This window comes from Halictus rubicundus, chromosome 4, assembly GCF_050948215.1.
Source record: "Halictus rubicundus isolate RS-2024b chromosome 4, iyHalRubi1_principal, whole genome shotgun sequence".
NCBI lineage: Eukaryota > Metazoa > Arthropoda > Insecta > Hymenoptera > Halictidae > Halictus > Halictus rubicundus.
This window is the reverse complement of record NC_135152.1, coordinates 12,987,923-13,006,378: the sequence shown is the minus strand read 5'-3', so window position 1 is coordinate 13,006,378 and position 18,456 is coordinate 12,987,923. Positions and strand designations below refer to the sequence as shown.

General features: G+C 40.2%; 2 protein-coding genes across 4 annotated transcripts; both read left to right on the top strand.

Annotated features, from left to right (window-relative positions):
- The first annotated feature begins 169 nt into the window (after positions 1-169).
- On the top strand, positions 170-3,711 carry Tango14 (transport and golgi organization 14). Its single transcript, XM_076786820.1, has 5 exons — positions 170-781; positions 1,887-2,006; positions 2,088-2,337; positions 2,429-2,542; positions 2,657-3,711. The coding sequence occupies exons 1-4, from the start codon at positions 487-489 to the stop codon at positions 2,517-2,519; spliced, it is 756 nt and encodes a 251-aa protein (XP_076642935.1). The 5' UTR covers positions 170-486; the 3' UTR covers positions 2,520-2,542; positions 2,657-3,711.
- A 4,418-nt stretch (positions 3,712-8,129) lies between these two features.
- On the top strand, positions 8,130-17,341 carry LOC143353058 (FMRFamide-related peptides). Of its 3 annotated transcripts, none has more exons than XR_013082048.1 (4): positions 8,130-8,303; positions 13,975-14,387; positions 15,382-16,880; positions 17,046-17,341. XR_013082048.1 is itself a non-coding variant. In XM_076786122.1 (3 exons), exons 1-3 carry the CDS (start codon positions 8,301-8,303, stop codon positions 15,587-15,589), a joined length of 624 nt encoding a protein of 207 aa, XP_076642237.1. In that variant the 5' UTR covers positions 8,130-8,300; the 3' UTR covers positions 15,590-17,341. The 3 variants fall into 3 exon arrangements, 1 of the variants encoding a protein (XP_076642237.1); XR_013082049.1 differs by having other exon boundaries at positions 15,382-16,944; positions 17,074-17,341; XM_076786122.1 differs by having other exon boundaries at positions 15,382-17,341.
- The last annotated feature ends 1,115 nt before the right edge of the window (positions 17,342-18,456 follow it).

The window sequence follows — 18,456 nt, the reverse complement described above, 5'->3', positions numbered from 1 at the left end:
TTACTGTCTCCACTTTTCTGCATCATCTTTTTAGTCTGGAACAGAACCTGCATCATCTTTTTAGCCTGTGTTAGAACATGTATCATCTTTTAGGCTGGATCAGAGGCTCCATAGAAGACCCTCTTTTAACATAGAAGTAGTATCCACTCTGGCATTATTTGGAATCCGCTGCTAATGATGCAGGTAAGATAATGCAGGTTCTGATCCAGGCTAAAAATTAGACTAGGGGGCAGCACTATACCGGGGACACTAAAATCCCGGGCGTGAGCACTCTCATTTCCTCTCTGGTACTAGTTCATGTACGTCATCAATGTATATAGGCAGGTGCACGTGAGACGACCGTCTGCTAGACAGGTCAGCCGCTAGCTGCACGAAAACGACGACGTTCCTTGAACATTGCTCCGGCTCGTTTTTCAAAGTCTCGTCAACCTTGTCAGTTCCGCGTGATTATGTTACATAGATTCGTGGCGGTCGAGGAAAGGCACTATGTTCACGGTATTTCGTACGCTACTGGTACTCACGCATTTTCTCTACAACTTAATCATCGTGGTTTATAATTGCTGTGCTTTACTTCACCATAAATGTACCGAGATTTGGTATGGTGAGAACTCGAGGACAGAAGTGGAGTGGTTAGTGCGCGCCGCGAGCAAAACGAAAAGGCTGCCGCGACACATTCTGATTATTTTCGGCGCGAAGCAGGACACTACGTTAGATTGCGTGCGAATAATCGGCTGGTGCATCACCCTCGGTATACCCTATGTCAGCTTCTTTGACATCAATGGTAAACCTCGTCTCCTCTTATTTATTCATTGGAACGTGTATCCTTAAACCCGGCAGAGCTTTGTTTTCAAATATTTTTGTGTTTTACAGCGTGCATTTCAAGTTTATGAAACAAGCAAGAATTGTTATTAATGTATCTATGTTACATAGGTTTTGTATTGTAATGTGCTTCCTTTCTCAGTCATTGCATTAGCTGTTCAATCATGAAGAGACTGCTTGCTTTACCGGAGGCTCGAAAGCCATTGGGTTAAGATATATTCGAAGAACTACAAACGAAGATGTGGAGGGCTCTCATTGGATATTCGATGTACATTCATTGTTCATATGCTTTAGAATTTCATTTGTGAAAACTGATGCTATGAATTGCTTTGAATAGTGTTTGTTTGAAGCAATGACTCATGTAGATTCGTAGATATGTGCTCATATCAATGAAAATGTTTATCCATTTTATCTTTTCTGATCTTGGAACATTTATGCTTCATTCATGTTGTGTATGAAGTTGTTTCTGTTTGTTATCTATAGGTATTTTGTAACATTATTTAAGTTATTTAATTCAGTATTACTTATTTTGTTTATGGAAAAACTATAAATTTAAATAAGTATAAGTTTGTATGTTTCATATCAGAGAATACTATATTATCTAATGGCAATAAAGATAAGGTAGCAAATTACACGTCGCTAAGTATGTATAGATATATTAAGGATATAGTATTTCATATATTTGGTATTACTCGATAATTGTATAAAATAAATTAATATTATTCCATTTTTAATTGTGATCTTAATTATTCTCTATCTGGAATTGCATGATGTAATATTACACAAGTGTGTAATACACAAGTGTGTAATATTACACAAGTGTGTTCTACTACATAGAACGCAAACAAACAGAACGCTCACATATGCTGTGTGTTATCATTCAGATTACTATTAGTGTAATGTATACACAATCTGAAGGTCAGCATTTCGTATAATAGGACATAATTATTCAAATTTAAGTAAAGAATCGTAAACTACATTGTTATATCGAAAGAAGTAAATTATGCACACAGTCTATAAAATTATTAATGAATTCCTATTTCATATAACTGCTGTAAATATTATAGGTTTCCTAGTGAGGAATGAGAGCTTTCTGAAACATGAGATCGCAAAGAGAAGACCTGATTTAGTGGATCATATCTGTTGGAGCAAACCGAAAACAGTATTTACACAAAATGGAGTGACCGGTAATGTACAATCTTACATATAGTTTTCTAAAAAATCTTCATGTAATAATTATATCATTGATCAATGTTTTTCACTTGCAGATTCCAAACTGAAAACAAGAGTATCTTTGTTAAGTGCTTTGGATGGGAAAGAAGAAATAGTTACATTAACGAAGAGTTTGGCTGAAGCAGTTCTCACAGGGACAATCAAACCCGATGAGATAGATGCTGATCTGCTTAACGAGAAATTGAATTCCCGGGGAATACCTGATCCAGATTTAGGAGTAATCTATGGCCGCCTTTGTTCTACGTATGGAGCTTTGCCATGGCAGACGCGAGTAACGGAATTTTTGTAGGTTTAACCAGTTCAATGGAATTCACGAGACGAAAACTTTTGCAATTCGTCAACAGATTGTTAAACGCTATTCTCTAATCGTTTTCAGTACGTTACCTGTCCACGGTAGCCTATCAGCCAAGGACTTCACGTATTTGCTGGAGAAGTACAATAAATGCGAGCAACGATATGGAAAATAACTGGAATTGTTATTCTTATTTGTGTAAAGTTTTTGTATTCCAAACAAACGAAAAAAGAGAGAATATGGAAAAGAAAATGAAACAAGAAATAGATATTTAAGAAGACTTACAAAGACTGAATTTAAAACAATTTACAGATACTATTTTATAAGTGGTTGCGTGCCAGTGAAATAATAACAGAGGGACGTGGTGCTTGCGCGGCACGTGTAATGCTTGCAAGCCAAATTGAAACGAGTGTCTGTAAGCAGGAACTTACCTAGGCTTAACTTCAAGACATTCGCACGAGCATCGAGAGAAGAGGATCCCCACCGAACACCGCGAGAACGGACTAATTTAATTTAGAACAAATTATCTTACCATAAAATGTAAAAACATAGGAAAGAGGGGAATAGTCGCAGACAGAAGCGTGGTGTTTCTATTTTCTTCTTGATACCGCCAGGCTCTTTGTTATTTAATTTCGCGTAAACGAGAAATACCTCTAGAGGGTACAGAGAGAAAATTTATTTGACAAACAAAACGTTTGCGTTCGATGTCATAAGTACAAATTTCATATTTTTGAACGTTTAGGATAAATCTCAGTAACACTCTCGTAGATTTTTAACAGATGGTATCATTTTCCTCGTACCTTTATATATATATATGTGATAGATTATACACACACATAGAGACACATAGCCTGAAGAAGAAACATTAGAAAAGCCGATGCTCCTGTGCACGAATCCATCTGCTTCGCGAAAGAGACTCGGAAGAAAATTGCTGCATTTAATGTTAAACATTGTCAGCGACAACACCGACATTCCGTGTACATAATAGTTTATCCGTGAGACCTCCGTGCACGTGGATATTTTAATATTAAAATGAAAAGCGTGTTTTCACTTGATCCCAGTGATATTTTCTTGGGAAAAAGCCCCTGTCGAGTCTGACATTTCTGAACACGTAAATACAATCCTCTATTGCAGAAACGCTGTGTTCGAGCTTTATTTTACAACCCGCATACGTTCTACGATTTTTATTCACATCAAGCTTTTCACTTAAGATACACAGTTGGGTTTCTAGATTTTCATTTGTGCTTCCGAAACACTGAGTTAAATCGAGCAACTATATTGTAAATCACTGTATCTAGTTAAAGGATAAGGAACATTATTACCACGAGCAAAACGATATGAATGTTTAAATAAATTATTTTAGATTATTTTCTTTCCTTCATTCCGCACGAATGTCGATTTACTCCCTGCTCTGACTATTTCAGAAACTGCAGAATTAATAAAAAAGGAAACACCCCTTGAAAGCATTTGCGAATTAATAAAAAATTTCGAAATTGTATCGATCGAGTCTACGCACAAGAAAAATAAGTTATGTATAAAACAACTACGTTTAAAGTGTACAAAAATGTAGGTTTTCAAAGGGTGGTTTTACAAAAGAAAGAAAATTCTGAAACTAGAAAATCTCGAATAGGGGGACAGCAATGATCTATGGATCACGGTTTCGAATATCCTGCGATCCTGCAGGATGTCCAGGACACATCTCAGCCAGTTCATCGGCTTAACACCGGATTATGTACTTTCAGCAATGTCAGTCCGGCTCCGGTGGACACAAAGCATACACAATGGTTGTTGTCGACTTCTGGCGACCAAACATTTTTCAAGATAAGGTATACTATATTGTTCTACTTTTGTGCGACGCTCCTACGCGTAAATCGGCCAACAACGGAGATATCGTGAATAAAAGTCGACCCTCGAAGAAATGCGATCACGCATCTCGAGTATCGTTAAAATATTGTTTAAACTTCAGGTTCTCGTTGTAAATTCGTTCTATGCTTAATGGGCTTGCGTTATCCTTATCTTGCACAATTACACTACTGCCTCACGTGTGCTCGTCAAGTTTATCAACCTCGTTTAAATTATCGACATTTATATACTCCATTTATTTTCATGCTCGCCTTTAAAACATAGTTTTATAATGTTCTGAAAAGTACTAAAAGCGTGAAAGATCCTGGGACAACAGCTCCCCAGTTTTGTTTTTCTTTTAAAATCAACGAATTATTAATTTTGCATTAAAACTATCAATTTTGCAGAATTTTTTTTAGTGAATTGCTACCTTGAGGAACGTATGATGGTTAAAAAAGGAAACGATGCGACGGGGTTGATTCATCCCCCAAATTGCTAGGTAGAATACTCCCTAGTTGAAGTAAATTATTTTGCAATTTGTTTCATTTTTTTCATAGCAATAAACTGTGTAAATAAATGAGGTAATGTTACCCAGGGTATTTAAACAAATTATAGTACGCAAGAATGATATGGTTACCTTGTGTGGAACTTCAGAAAATTCACACAATTATACAGTGTACGAGCAATAGTTTCTGTTTAATTTGTTCTGTAACTTGTGTTAATAAGTCGCGTTACGCATTCGGGCACCATTGTGTCCGAATCAAGGAACAAATATACGGTTTTTTTTTTAATACTGCGGTTTTCGAGCGGGGAAGGGGGACGCCGAAAAATTCATCGTTGCATTCCGCGCGTTTCATTTTCGCATAGCTTGTCCGACAAAATTTTGTTTCCCGCCTACTCGTTGTACAGGGGCAAGTGAAATAGGGTGACAAACGACTTCCGGGCTCCTTTATTGCGAGAACAATGCTTGCTACGAATGGAAAGAGGTTCAAGTGAATACCTCGTGAAATACCGAAAAAAATAATGTTTAATCTCATTCAGTCGTGATTAGGATATGTGATGTTACTTCTTTGTGCGTTAATTCGTGAACGTTGTAACGGGCTAGAGATTATTTTTCTTGTTAAGGATCCCAGAGGAAATTGAAGTTTGTAGTTGAACACCGTGTCGAATTGTACACTGTATAAAAATTGAAAACAAAATCGTTCCACCCATGCGGTGTTCGTCGTCTTGCCAATGGGAAACGGGTGACCCAGATTCAATCCTAGAAAACAAGTGTCTCTACCTGTTGCACCTCGTTCCCCATTCACGAAAGACTATACAGGGTACGTCAGACTGTTCTGTACTAGACTGTTCGTCTCGTAAGAATAAACTGCATCGTCGAATAACGTTTTATTTCGTTACGCCCCTGCTTTGCAGAAACTCAAAAATATCGTTCACTTGTTAATTGCTTACCATCCTTGCCTATTGCCTTTCATTTTATACGGCCATTTTGTTCGGAAGAAATTTTTCGGACTGTTTAACCCTCGGACTGCTGCGAGTTCTAAGCCTATGCCGGAGTCATTTCCGACCCACGCCGATATTTCACTACAGTTTTCTTTCGATATAAGGCGATGGTTCGGGACCGGCTTTCGTCGTATCTCGGATGAAGAAGAACAAGAGGGGATAGAGATTTTCTTATTTCGAAATGAAAACGTCATCTTATATCGGAATAAAATTGTACACATTGACCGCACCTCTTTTCCAAAATATTCAAACAATTTAGCAGAAAAATATCATGGATTCTCTGATCGCTGTGTACTACAACTTCAAATAATTAGGTGCATAATTAATTTGATTATTTTTTACATATTGGCGGTCGCTCGAGCTTATCCCCACCGCGACGGGTCACGAATGACTCCGGCATAGCATACGGAGGGTTAAACGCCATGTTCATACGAACCAGAAGTCATTTTTATCTGCTGAAATAATTAATCTGCACGGACGATTGCTCTCGACGGCTAGAAAGCTCGAAGCTAATCGATGCGTTTTAGCTTTATCGATCTTGCTTCGGTCAAGGGACGAAGAAATGTACGCAATAAAAACATTTGTTACTTCGTCAAGTAAACTGGAAGGTCGAGTTTTCTGCTCTCAGTTTTTTCTTCTTTTTTCAACGAAACAATCTATCTGCAATCTACCTGATCCAAAAGCGCGCTGTCTCATCAAGGATTACATATGCGTTTCATCGAATCACCACTGCTAATCCCGCGAAGGATATCGAAGAGTGTCGACAGGAATTCGCGGAAGTGACAATAGTAAACGAGGTCGGGAGCGTTACGAATGAAAAACAAATACAAAACAAATGATTAAAAACAAACATTGCCGGCTTTCGCGCACTAATATTTATCTAAATCCCGCGGTTCTCCAAAGGGTTCGGAAGTTTCCTTTCTCGGCGTTGTTATTCTTGCTATTGAAAATTATTTATTCTTTAAAAAACTTTAAAGTCTTATCAGTCTCCCTATTCAAATCAACATTTTTCCTTGAATATTAAATGTTTACTTAACCTATTTGCATCATAAGGAAATATGAAAAGAAGGCCTTTATCACCAAACCTGTTTTTTTATTATATTTAAGTACAAAAATGACTACACGTAAAAGAACTTCATATTTCAGCATTATGAGAAAAAATAAATTGAGCGTATATATACGCTCCGGTGATAGAGACCAGGAAAATTGAGCGTATATATACGCTAATGATGCAAATGGATTAATATTCGACGATTTTGCAAGAGAGAAGCTCAGAAACTCTTCTTCAACTTCATCTTCATCTTCAAAGCCGGCTCGAGAAATCACCCATAAAGTCATCGTCGTCTTCATCAACCCTTGTCTAAGAAATCGATACGATCTAAAAATCGACGTAGTCCAAAAAATCTCTTATCAACCAGTCTACAAGCTTCAAGGTCTCCAATTGAACTAAAGAGGTTCGATACTTGCTCATCAATGTTTACCCAGGCTCAAGGCCATTGTCATCCTCATCGACGCTTGCCGGAAACGTCGATGTAATCCAAAGAATCTCGGATCAATCAGTCTACGAGATTGAAGGTCTGAATGTGAACTTTACCCAGCCTCAAGGCCATCCACTTCATCATGCCTTGCTTGAAAGTTGACATAGATCAAGAAATTGCTTAGCCACTGAAGGACACTAGAATGTCCATTTGAGTGAGCGAAGATCCAAGTAGGGTAAGGGACCCAGTTACTGTGCCTATATTAATTATACTTATTTTTAAACCATAATACATTAACTGATTTTAACAAAAACATTCAATATCTCTTTTTTTAATATTCATTATGCTGGTTGAAGCAAGAAAAAGAAATGGATAGGTCTTAGACCGTCAATCCGACCAAGGTCAGTTTGTGCGGGGTCTGTTGACGAAGGCCGTCATCATCCTCATCATGGTCTTGCTTGAAAGTCGACACGGATCAAGAAATTGCTTGTCCACTGCAGGACACCGGAATGTCCATTTGAGCGAGCATGGATTGAAGTAGTCGCAGCGAGGAAAGATCTTAGACACCGTCGATCTGATCAAGGTCAGTGCGGGATCCATCGGACGACAGATACCGTCATCGTCATCGTCGTTGGGCCAGCGAAAGGTGGGCCGATTCGACGAAGTTGTATGTAGATAGTCGAAGGCGAAAGGCGCGCGGCAGGTCGGTTCGTGCTGATGATGATTATTATTCGCCGGGCGGTCATAAATAATAAAGGGGAGATTACGTAGGTCGGTAGCCGGTGGTGTAATTGAATCAAAATAATGTAGAGGTATCGTGTTGTACGCTCGGCCAATCATAACTCAGGTGAGGCTATCCCGTTTCTCTGTCTCTCGGGCCAGAGAGGATGCGGGGATGCGGCGAGGATGCCCCTATATAAAGGGTGTCATCTCTAACCCCGGACACACTCGTTTCCAACCAGCAACAGGCCGCAAGCGTCGCCGACGCCGCGACGTCGTACGCGCGATATCTTGTCCTTCCTTTTTTTCATCTGTTCTCCTTCCGTCTCCGGGAAAAGCCGCGAGAAGAATTCGAGAGAGCTACACCGGAAAACACATAGTCGTCCGCACGCTTCCCCGACACTCGTACGACCATGGTGAGTGCTTCGTGACAGCTTTGTGCGGTTATTCTTCATTTTTAATTGTCGTGAGTTTTTTTATCATTTTTCCTATTCGAAGACCATCCATCGTCGAGTTATCGTTCAGATTCAAAGTCGACCGATCGACGATAGAAAATAATCAAAAATAGATTCGAGCAATGTGTTTCCGTTTCTCGATGGACCCACGTTGTCCGTCTCTGTACATTCCTGTGCAATTGCAATTTTTTATGTTGTTTTTCTACCATGCAAAATTTATTTTCTCTTTTTAATTTACACGTTGGTTTAAAGTCTCTTTTTGTCGTGTCGTTGGGTTAAAATGCAACCCCGACACTTATGACCATGGTGAGTGCTTCGTGATAGCTTGTGTGTGGTTGTTCTTCATTTGTAATTTTTGTGAATTTTCATCATTTTTTCGTACGCCTCATGTTAGACAGAAAATGTTTTCTGTGACAGAAAACGATGAGAGATAGTTTTGAACCACGTGTTTCTCGTGCAACTGTAATTTTTATGTCGTTTCTCTGCCTAGCAAATTTATTTTTTTTCAGTTTGTGTTCGTTTAAAATCTCCTTTCCTGTTATCACTGGGCGAACACGCACCCCTAACAGCACGGTGAACGTTTTCCTCTTCGTTTTCTGTGAATTTTTATAGTTTTTTTTTTCAAATTAGAGATCCGCAGTCCAGTTACTGCTCAATTTCAATATCAATCGAACGACGATGAAAAACAAAAAAGAATAAATAGCTTTATTGATTGCTCACAATGTTGTCGCTGGTTTTCCATTCTTCTGCAATTGCATTCCTAAGTGGTCTTTTTGCATCGCAAATTTATTTTCGTTTTTCGTTTGCGCTGCTTTAAACTTTCCTTTTCTCCTGCCATTGGGCGAAACCCACCCCTCACGCTTGCGCTCCGCGAGATTCCATGTAAATTTAATTAATTTTCTACCTTTGACATTTAATCCTTTTTAACTTAATACTGACTTGTTTTTTTTTTCTTTAAACTTCCGATATGTAAATGGTGTTTTGCTTTGCAAGATACTGCGCGTTCCTCTTCGCTCTATGTTGAAATAAAAAGCAATTTGAAGACAGAAACATAGAGTCGGACTTAATGACTGTTTTGTGTTTTTAAGTTCTCCGTCTTTTTATTTCGTGATATCTTAGAGCCCTGTCTGCTTTTTATGATTGCACTTGCCCCCGACACTTGGATGGCGAGTGCTCCGTGAGATACGTTTCTTCTCTTCTTTCGTGAACTTTTGCACATTTTCCTTCTTTTTTCTTATCCACCCTTAGCCCTTCTTCGCGCTCCGTGAATATATTCGATAATGTTAGTTATCGTCGATATTGTTAGACGTATGCAATTGTATACAACTGTTATGCTAACAATAAGAGAAACATTCTGAGAATGTACTAGCACCGCGTTGCAACATGCTAGTCACATATTCGATAATGGATTGCGAAGGGTCAATCTCTTTTCGTTTTATATCGATTCGAAGTTTCCCTTGTTTTCCGCCATTGAGTACACAGCGATCCTCGACATTTACAATATGGTGAATGCTCGAACGCAAGATACACATTGTGCGTGCAGTTTTTTGCGATCGCTTGCACATCTTTCTCTGGCTAGTGTAAATTGAATTTCTTTTCACCTCATATCGATTTCTCGAGTGTTGTTTGTTTTCATGATTGGACACGCATTTGTTCTAGCATACGCGTGGCGAGTGTTCCGTGAGACATCGTGTGTGCTTATTTACTTTCTTTTTTTTCTTTTTTGGTTTACCAATTCTCCAGTCTTCGTTTTTCATGTTTCCTAATCTCGTTCTGGCACAACAGTGCCTTTAGCTTTGACGCGAGCGTTTCGCTACCGCGAACATTCTTTAACGACACCCTGAATTGCTCTTCTTATCAAAGAATTAATTCCCGATATTTTCGCGACGGCGCTTCAGCGAGTATCGCGGACTATTTATCTATAATTGACTAATTACTATGCATTTTTCCCTAATTTACAGTAGAGGTGTTTAACGATAAATCGGCTTATGCAATTTTACAATTTCCATTTTCGCAGAATTGTCCTTCAATTTTCTCGTCCACTGTAAAAATGTAATAACTAAGAATGACCATCATACGCGTAGAACGCGTTTCTCATATTTTCTCAAATTGTTTGTACTACTAATTTCGCCTGGGGTTAAAATTGTTCTGAAAATAGTTTCCCTTTCGACGTAGATGAACGGACGATTAAATAGTACAATTAGTTTAGATTGTTACTGGCATACATTTGCCGAGGAGGAGTTAACGCGTTGCTTATTGTTCGTTATAAAACAAAGTACGTATGTGAGAACATTTCGGTAAATTTTCGTGTGCAGCATCGTACGCCATTACAATTATCATTTCAACCACTGTGAGATTACAACAAGGAGACATCTCGCAAGATGCAGTGGCAACGAAAAATTAAATATCAAAGCGTTAATGTCTAGCATATTTTATACAATTAGCAGATTTGTTATCTCTATGAACGATTCTTTAAGTAACGAGGAGCGTCAAGTTCATGTTAAATTTTCTCGGTGCCAACTCTTATAAAATGATCTATTCCAATGATTCTCTTAAATGGGACAAAATAAGTTCATTCATTTGGCACGACCAGAATTGCAAAAGGTCTCAGCAAACGCGGTCTTGCTACTTTTATAAAATGATCCATTTCGGTCTCTCTATTAAAAAGAAATAAATTAATTTAATCGCGCCTTCGCGCTTTTAGTGTTTTGCCGATTTTAGTGCTGGACACTTGTGGCATTCAAGGGACGGTTTCACCGAGAGTTCGAATCGATCGCATATGTTCGATAAACACGGAAACATCCGGCAGTCGAGTAATTCTTTTTGGCCCTTGTTGGAATTCGCGTGACCGTGTATTCCCATCCCGGATCGAATTAATCGCGTTCCGTTTTCGCATGTAGTCTCCGCGGACCGATCCGTCCGCGCGTTTCGTCCCGGGCAAACATTTAACATTCTCGGCAAAACCTTTCCGCCTCGCACGGATCTCTTTTTGCAAGTTCGTCCAAAGAAATTGCCATCAAGACGCCACGCGCACCACGCAGGACGGCCAACGGGCGGGGTGTCGCTCGAACGCAATTTGCGAAGTCAATTTTTCACCCTAATTCCGTGAATTGCATATCACATTTTCACGATGCACCATCTCCGAAAGACGCTTTTCGATCAAAACTGTTAACGCGAATTATTTGCAATATCTGCAAAAATATTCTGAAATATTCTCGAACAGTTGTTCCGCAGATTAGATGTATGAAACCTGATCAAGGAAAAAAGTTTAGGGAGGCCCGAAAAAATTTCGTACCCTCGAATCGTTTCCCGATTCTTGTCTTTGTAGATTTGCGTATAAAAATATTTGCACAAAGAACTGTTCAGAATGACGTCTGTTTGTTTGCCCGGAGTGTTTTCCGCAGCACGTTTCACGACGGGAGGAGAGTGCTCGACGTAAATAAATAATAACAACGGGCCGCGTCGTTCGTCGACCGTTCACGGTCTATTCTTCGCCATTAATGTGTTTTTTTTGCCAGGGCCGGTCATAAACATGTACGTTTTTAACGGAAACCTACGGTCGGCAAGTTCGTAGGCGACGCCATTATGGAGGAGGGTGACCCTGGGTTCATTAAAGTAACGCAAGCCAACGTATATTAATCTTGCTCGGTATAACACGGGGTATTACTAAACATCTTGTTAAGACAGCTAATAACAGACCGATATTATTTATCGCGGGGCATACTGTGTCCCTTCGTTGCAACCGATAATCTCGCAGCATCTTGCACACCCAGGTCCTCCGCTCGCCTAACCTTGGGGCTCCTGCGAAGAAACACTTGTGGGTCATCGGTTCTACGGGGTGCACGATCGATCATTGTCGTTTATCATTCGCCCTTTACATCATTATACCAGCTAACTCTCTTTAGATTAATTTAATCGAAAGGCAAGCCCTCCTTATTAGATTTTGAAAGTTAATACTTTCTCTCGACATTATCTTTACCTGTTGACATGACTGGTCTCAGGATTTTCATTTTACAATTTTTCAAGTGATTGAAATTCTTCTGTGAAACATTGTACCAGCTAACTATCGTCTGCATTAATTTAATTCAAAGACAAGTTCTTCTTCTTATTAGACTTCGCCTCGAAATACAAAATTTTCTCTTAGCAGGAACTTCACCTGTCGAAATCCCTTGACCTTCACCTGTCCTTTGATATTGCAAAGTAAATATTAAAGGAGACAAAGAAATATTCTAGTTTGTGAAAATCAGTCGTTCTTGATTCTAACTATCGTTCTATCGTTAATATTTCGCCTACTGGAACCTCTTCTTTCGGACTTCTTTCGCAAGAATAAATAATTCGATCGTACTATCAGATTACGAAAGGACATTGTTAGATTATACTATTTAGAGAGACTTGTTGGTTCACAATTGAAATTTCTGCCGCTATTGAAGCATTTATTAAGACATGTCCTTGTGCATCGCAGACGTGGAATATTGAGTACTCGTCAATAGACGTTTTGATTAAATTACGTTTTAATTAAAGTTAGCTGTTTCGAAAAAAATGTTAGCTTCGAGCAAAACGCCAGTTCAGATAATGAAAATTTTGTTTAGATGAAAACAAGGAAATATTCATTGTCTCTCGTTCGATATTATTTATATCTCTTACTTAGCGCGTCAGAGTTAATAGACTTTTCGAGGACTGCAGCGAAATCGTTAGTCTCCTCTCCTCGAGGAGTAAATCGCAGCGTTTCACAGGTACAACAGGTGTTCGCATTGTTCTCTTTCCGGAGGCGCACAACAGACTTCGTTCCGAATTCGATATAACTTTCGAACACGGTTGGATATTTACTCTTTTTATTCGCTCTCTGAACGGATAAACATCGAGCGAAAAATAGACCGAAGGGAATCGCTCAAAATTACTGTTGGGGCCATTGTTCGATTATGATACTTCGCATCTTGATAACTGCCCGCCCATTGTACTCCCGGCTCAATGGAAAGTTGTCTCTGTATTCTTGGAACTTACATAATAATGATGTTACCTGCTCGCGCACCGGGTTACGTGAACAACAGTGAGATTTCTTACCGTTTCCGCACCGTCTCCCCGTTTCTTTTCTGTTCGCTGTACGTGAACTTAGGCTAAATCGTACCGTTCCCATCCTCCCACTTTCTTTCATCTTTGAGTGTTTATTTATTCACTTATTCTTCCGTGACGTTGCGAACGGAATTATTCTTCGTTGTTACAGCACATTAAACGTTTCAAGCTTTCATAATTGACTGAAAACCATAATTTCTTAACTCTCGGACTCCTGCGAGTTCTAGGCAAATGCCGGGGTCGTTTCTGACCCACGCCGATATTTCACTACAGTTTTCTTTCGATACAATCGACCGGCTTACGTCGCATTTCGAATGAAAAAGGAGAAGAGGGGATATAGTGATTTCCTTATTTCGAAATAAATAACATCGTCTTATACCGGAAGGAAATTGTACATATCGACGGTCTCGAATTACTCTGGCATAGCATACGGAGGGTGAAACCATTTCTAAATTATTTATATTTTGCTGAGACCTGAACAACTTGAATTACAGAACGAAGCTTGACAGTAGAGAACAATGAGAAATAGTTTCAAAGAACAATACCGTTCGATTGTTAACAGACCATGCTGCCGTCGCTGTACGTGCTGCCGTTCCTCTGCAACTGCTTGCTGGTGTCCTCCTCGATACTAACACCGCTGAAGGCCGACGGCAATCTGAGGATCTTTAAGGACGTTCCCAGCGACTTCGAGTACGTGCTGAAGAGGCACGCCGTCGACAGTCGCCCGGACGATTCCGAGTCGAAGGAACGACGAAGCAACAAGGGCTCGTCTTTCATCAGGTTCGGCCGCAGCGATCCCGACAGCCACGGCGAGAACGTCCTCGGCGATGAAAGCGACGGAAACTCGCCGGTAAACAGATATCCGCGTTGGAAGTCGCCGGATGTCGTCATCAGGTTCGGCCGTTCGGATTTCAAGGCCGCTGCAAACGGCGACAAGGACTACAAGCTTAGAAGGAACGACCTGAACTTCATCAGGTGAGCGAATCTTTTGTGACCGGACCAGTGAAACCGGCGCGGCTCGTAATCGTACGAGTAGTTAGGGACAACGATTGGTCAGACGTGTATTGGTCGAGGCTGTCAGTGGGCAGACAAGTAGACTGGGAAGGAGACTGATCAGACAAATAAAGTGATGATTCGGGAAAATAATAATTGTCTCCATCGATTACGAGAAATAGAAACTAAATGGCAGATTTGTTCTTTTTTTTTTTTTTTAATAATCTTCATTGCAAATACTATATTGACATTTCTGAATTCTGTCCACCGTCTCGCTGTTTTAAATTTCACCTACTCAATTTCAAAATCTATTGATGATGGATTGATAGCTAGACTGCGGATCTTCATGCAAAATAAAAATCGTTTATTTAAACTGCAAAGAACTGGTACAGAACAAAAATATATTTTCTCTTTGTAATAACTTTAAACAGATGAAAACATTGAAATTCTTTCAATCTTTGTACTCTTTCGAACTATACCTACCCTTTTTTGCCATAAATGCGGGAAATCCGCTAGTGATAACTGGACAGCAGATTTTATTCGTTTAGGACAAAAATCAGTAGACGTAAATTGAAACCTGTGAGAACATTCAAAGAGTTCAAAAATATTTTTACGTTACTTCCAACCTGTTAAACACATTAAGAAAGAAAATGAATTTCTATTTCTATTAAAATTTCTATTTTCATAAAAATCTGCTGCCTAGTGATAACTGAAGGCACAGTCGCTGGTCAAACAAGTGGACTGGGCCTGTAAATTGGTATTGGGATTGTAAAAATGCAAAAAATCGATTTTTTGAAGATGGAAAAACCTACGAACAGAAAAGTAGATTAAGACGGGCCACGAATGCACGCGAGTATGCGAGGACAGTCTAGAGTCAGTAGATAAAGCTCTCCTTTGGTCGGACGAGCCAAGTAGAAACGATGCCCAGAGTCAGTCGTCTGTTTCCTCTCAATTCGCGAACGATTGCGTTCGACAGATTCGGCCGCAGCTCGCAGATCTATCCGGTGGAGATCGACGTGACGGCGATGTGCTCGGACCTGTTGTTGAACGACGAGATGAAGAGCAGCCTGCACCCGTTCGAGGCGAGGTTACTCCGCCTGTGCAACGTGTTGAGCAACATGGACGCCGAGCACAGAAACACCCTGGACTTCCTGGAGGAGCGTGACGGCTCGAAGCACGAGTAAAAAGGGGAATAACACCGTCGTCGTCGTCGTCGGCCGCCGGGAAACGATCCGTCGCGAACATCGTCGAGGATATTTGTCCGTTGTCAACATCCGCGGAACGTCCGCGACGCTTCGGTCGCACTCCCGGCAGAATTCTCACGGGCAACGTTATTCCATCGGCCGCGATCCTCTATTCAGTTATCCGGGGTCCCTCCATTTTCGCCTGATTCAATCACGCCTACTAAGGCGCCGCCCACGGACGCTTCGATTCTCGTTTTTTTTTTTTATTGTGTTAGAAACGCGATCCGCTTGCCGGAGGTCAGCCTCATTTGCGCACCGGCACGCGGGGTAGTGCTCTTTGCAATTTCATTTCGGCCTGGAGCTCTCTGCCTCTTTTCTGCTGGATAATGTGACGCGAGTATTGATTTTTGAAAGGTCGGTGCTCAATGCATTTCGTTTTGCATTATTATCAGTTGGTTCTTACATTTCAATCGTTTGTCGCACCTTGCACCTAGAATCTTGAACGCGAGTGATGAGAATATTTATACTTTTAATTGTATTTAATTCATAACCTGTATTTATTGACTGTAATATCTGTCAATTGTATATATCTGCAGAATACGTAATTTTAGTTATTTTATTCAATATTTTTAAACCGTATGCGAAGCGCACATTTGTTTAAACGGCCGTGGAACGTAGATTGTTAATTATTCGGAACAAATCGATCGAATAATTCCTGAGAGATTCGACGCAAGTGGAATGATGTTAAATCGATTTATATTCGAGGAACGTGATCGAGCAGCATTGCCGACGAATAACGTTGCTCGAAGGTATTTCGTCTGGGTACCTTAATGTGCATCCACCTGCTCCACCGCGTATTCAATGTACATATAAAGATTTAATCATTAAACGGCTTCGATGCTGATGACGATCTCTCGCGGCTCGCTGTGAACCGTTTTTTGGGGATCGTTCTCACTGTCTCTCCGGGAAAATGTGTCGTCATTGTCGCAACGGCACGTTTGTCGTTGTTCCATTCTGCAATTGGTGGATCCACGGAGAATCGCGGCTGAGTCTGTTTGCCAATCGATGTCAATTTCGTTGTTGAAGTGTTTATTACAATCCGACACTCAACGCTATTGTATCTCGACGCTAACTAATATCTGAACACACGAATATAAACATTTGTCTCGATAACTGTCTCCATAATTTCCAATACTGTGTGAAAATGCTACTTTATCATAATTGAATCATCTGAATGGGCTAAAGCTAAAGTTGCAAAGTTTGCGACACCGAAATAGTCGAAAGAAATAAGGTTCCAATTTTTTGGGGGTCTTACAAGGTCGCCATTGTTTTTCGGTTCGCACATTTCTGAGACTGTTCTTTGTCAAAATGGTACTTTATTGCAATTGGACTGTCTACACCAAATAGAATTAAAAATTGCAGAGTTTGCAAAATTGAATTAGTCAAAAGAAATAAGGTTTCAATTTGTTGAGGCACCAACGAAGACTTCTGTGTGAAAATGGTACTTTATTGCAATTGGAACTTCTACACCAAACAGAATTAAAGGAGGTCGAAATTGGTTTTTTAGTTTGCACAATGTACAAAAACGTCACGCTCAGGTCAGGCGGAATGGACTCAGCCATTTTCCTTCCCGACACCCTCCAATTACGATAGGAGTTAGAATTACGGTAATGCGCATTGTCTGTAACCTTAAACGTCGTTCTTAAAAGTGAATGTAAATTTAATACACGCGTATACATTAAAGGAAAAAAAGTGGCTGGAAACGTGGTTCTTCTCTCTGTGCGTTTCACCCAACCCCTTTCAGCTCGCGTCGAAGATAAATCGCTATTTATTTCCCGTCGACCACTTGGATCCCTTCAGAAGCGTAGGTATAATCTCGCGTGCGCGATAACGAGCATTTTTCTTGCGGCATTGTTCCATTCCCCCGCAATCATTTCTTTGTTTAATTGTTCTGTCGGCACCGATCCAACTTATCAAAAAAGAAAAATTAAATTTAGCGAAACTCTTATTGGCACAAAAATTAAATTTAGCTGCTTTCTTCCAGCCCTCGATCTAGTCCAGTTTATTTGTTACATACTATTAAAAAATTTCTTTTTTCTTACTGAAACATGTTCTTGGCTTTCGTTTGTCGCAGAAAATTGAAGCAGCTAACGTAACGACCCGGAAACGCAATTTTTATCACAACAATTACCATCTCTTCGTCTTCTCGGCTCTCATACATTTTAATCGGCTCCCTGTTCATTCGATAAATTACCATAAAAATGAACTTTCGAGTGTCGTCAAAGGATCATTTCGCCTGTACGGACACGAAGCGTTTAAAAGGATCCTCCCTAGCTAGGAATATAAAAGATACAGCAGAAATAAAAGATCCTGATCCAGCTATGCGCCGTCGTTGTTGCTCCAGATGGCCCGTACACCGGCCAGCTCTCCGCGGCTATCGAAAATTAAAAGAAACGAGGCACCCAGTTACGTCTTCATCTCGGCCCCTAACCATAACCGCGCCATTTCTCTCAATCCTCTCCGAAACTATCCGGCGGTCCAAGCACGTACAAAGCAACCCCTAAATGCTGCCCCAAATAGGTGGCCGCGGGACGAACAAAAAATCGGGTTACAAGCTCTACGTGTTTACACCCATGGCAGATAAACGAAGAAGAATGAACCTTCGCCCGTATTAGGCCCCCTTTTACTTTCTCCGCGTTCACGACACGTCGAGAGGATCATCTCGACAAAATGCTGGAGACACGTGCGATTTTTAGGAGTTTTTTAAACGACTAGACTACGAGCTACTGTAGGAAAATTATTTTTATCTCTGTCTTGGCAAGGTAAGAATGAATTTCTGGAAAATCTTCTTTCGAATCTGTTCGTTT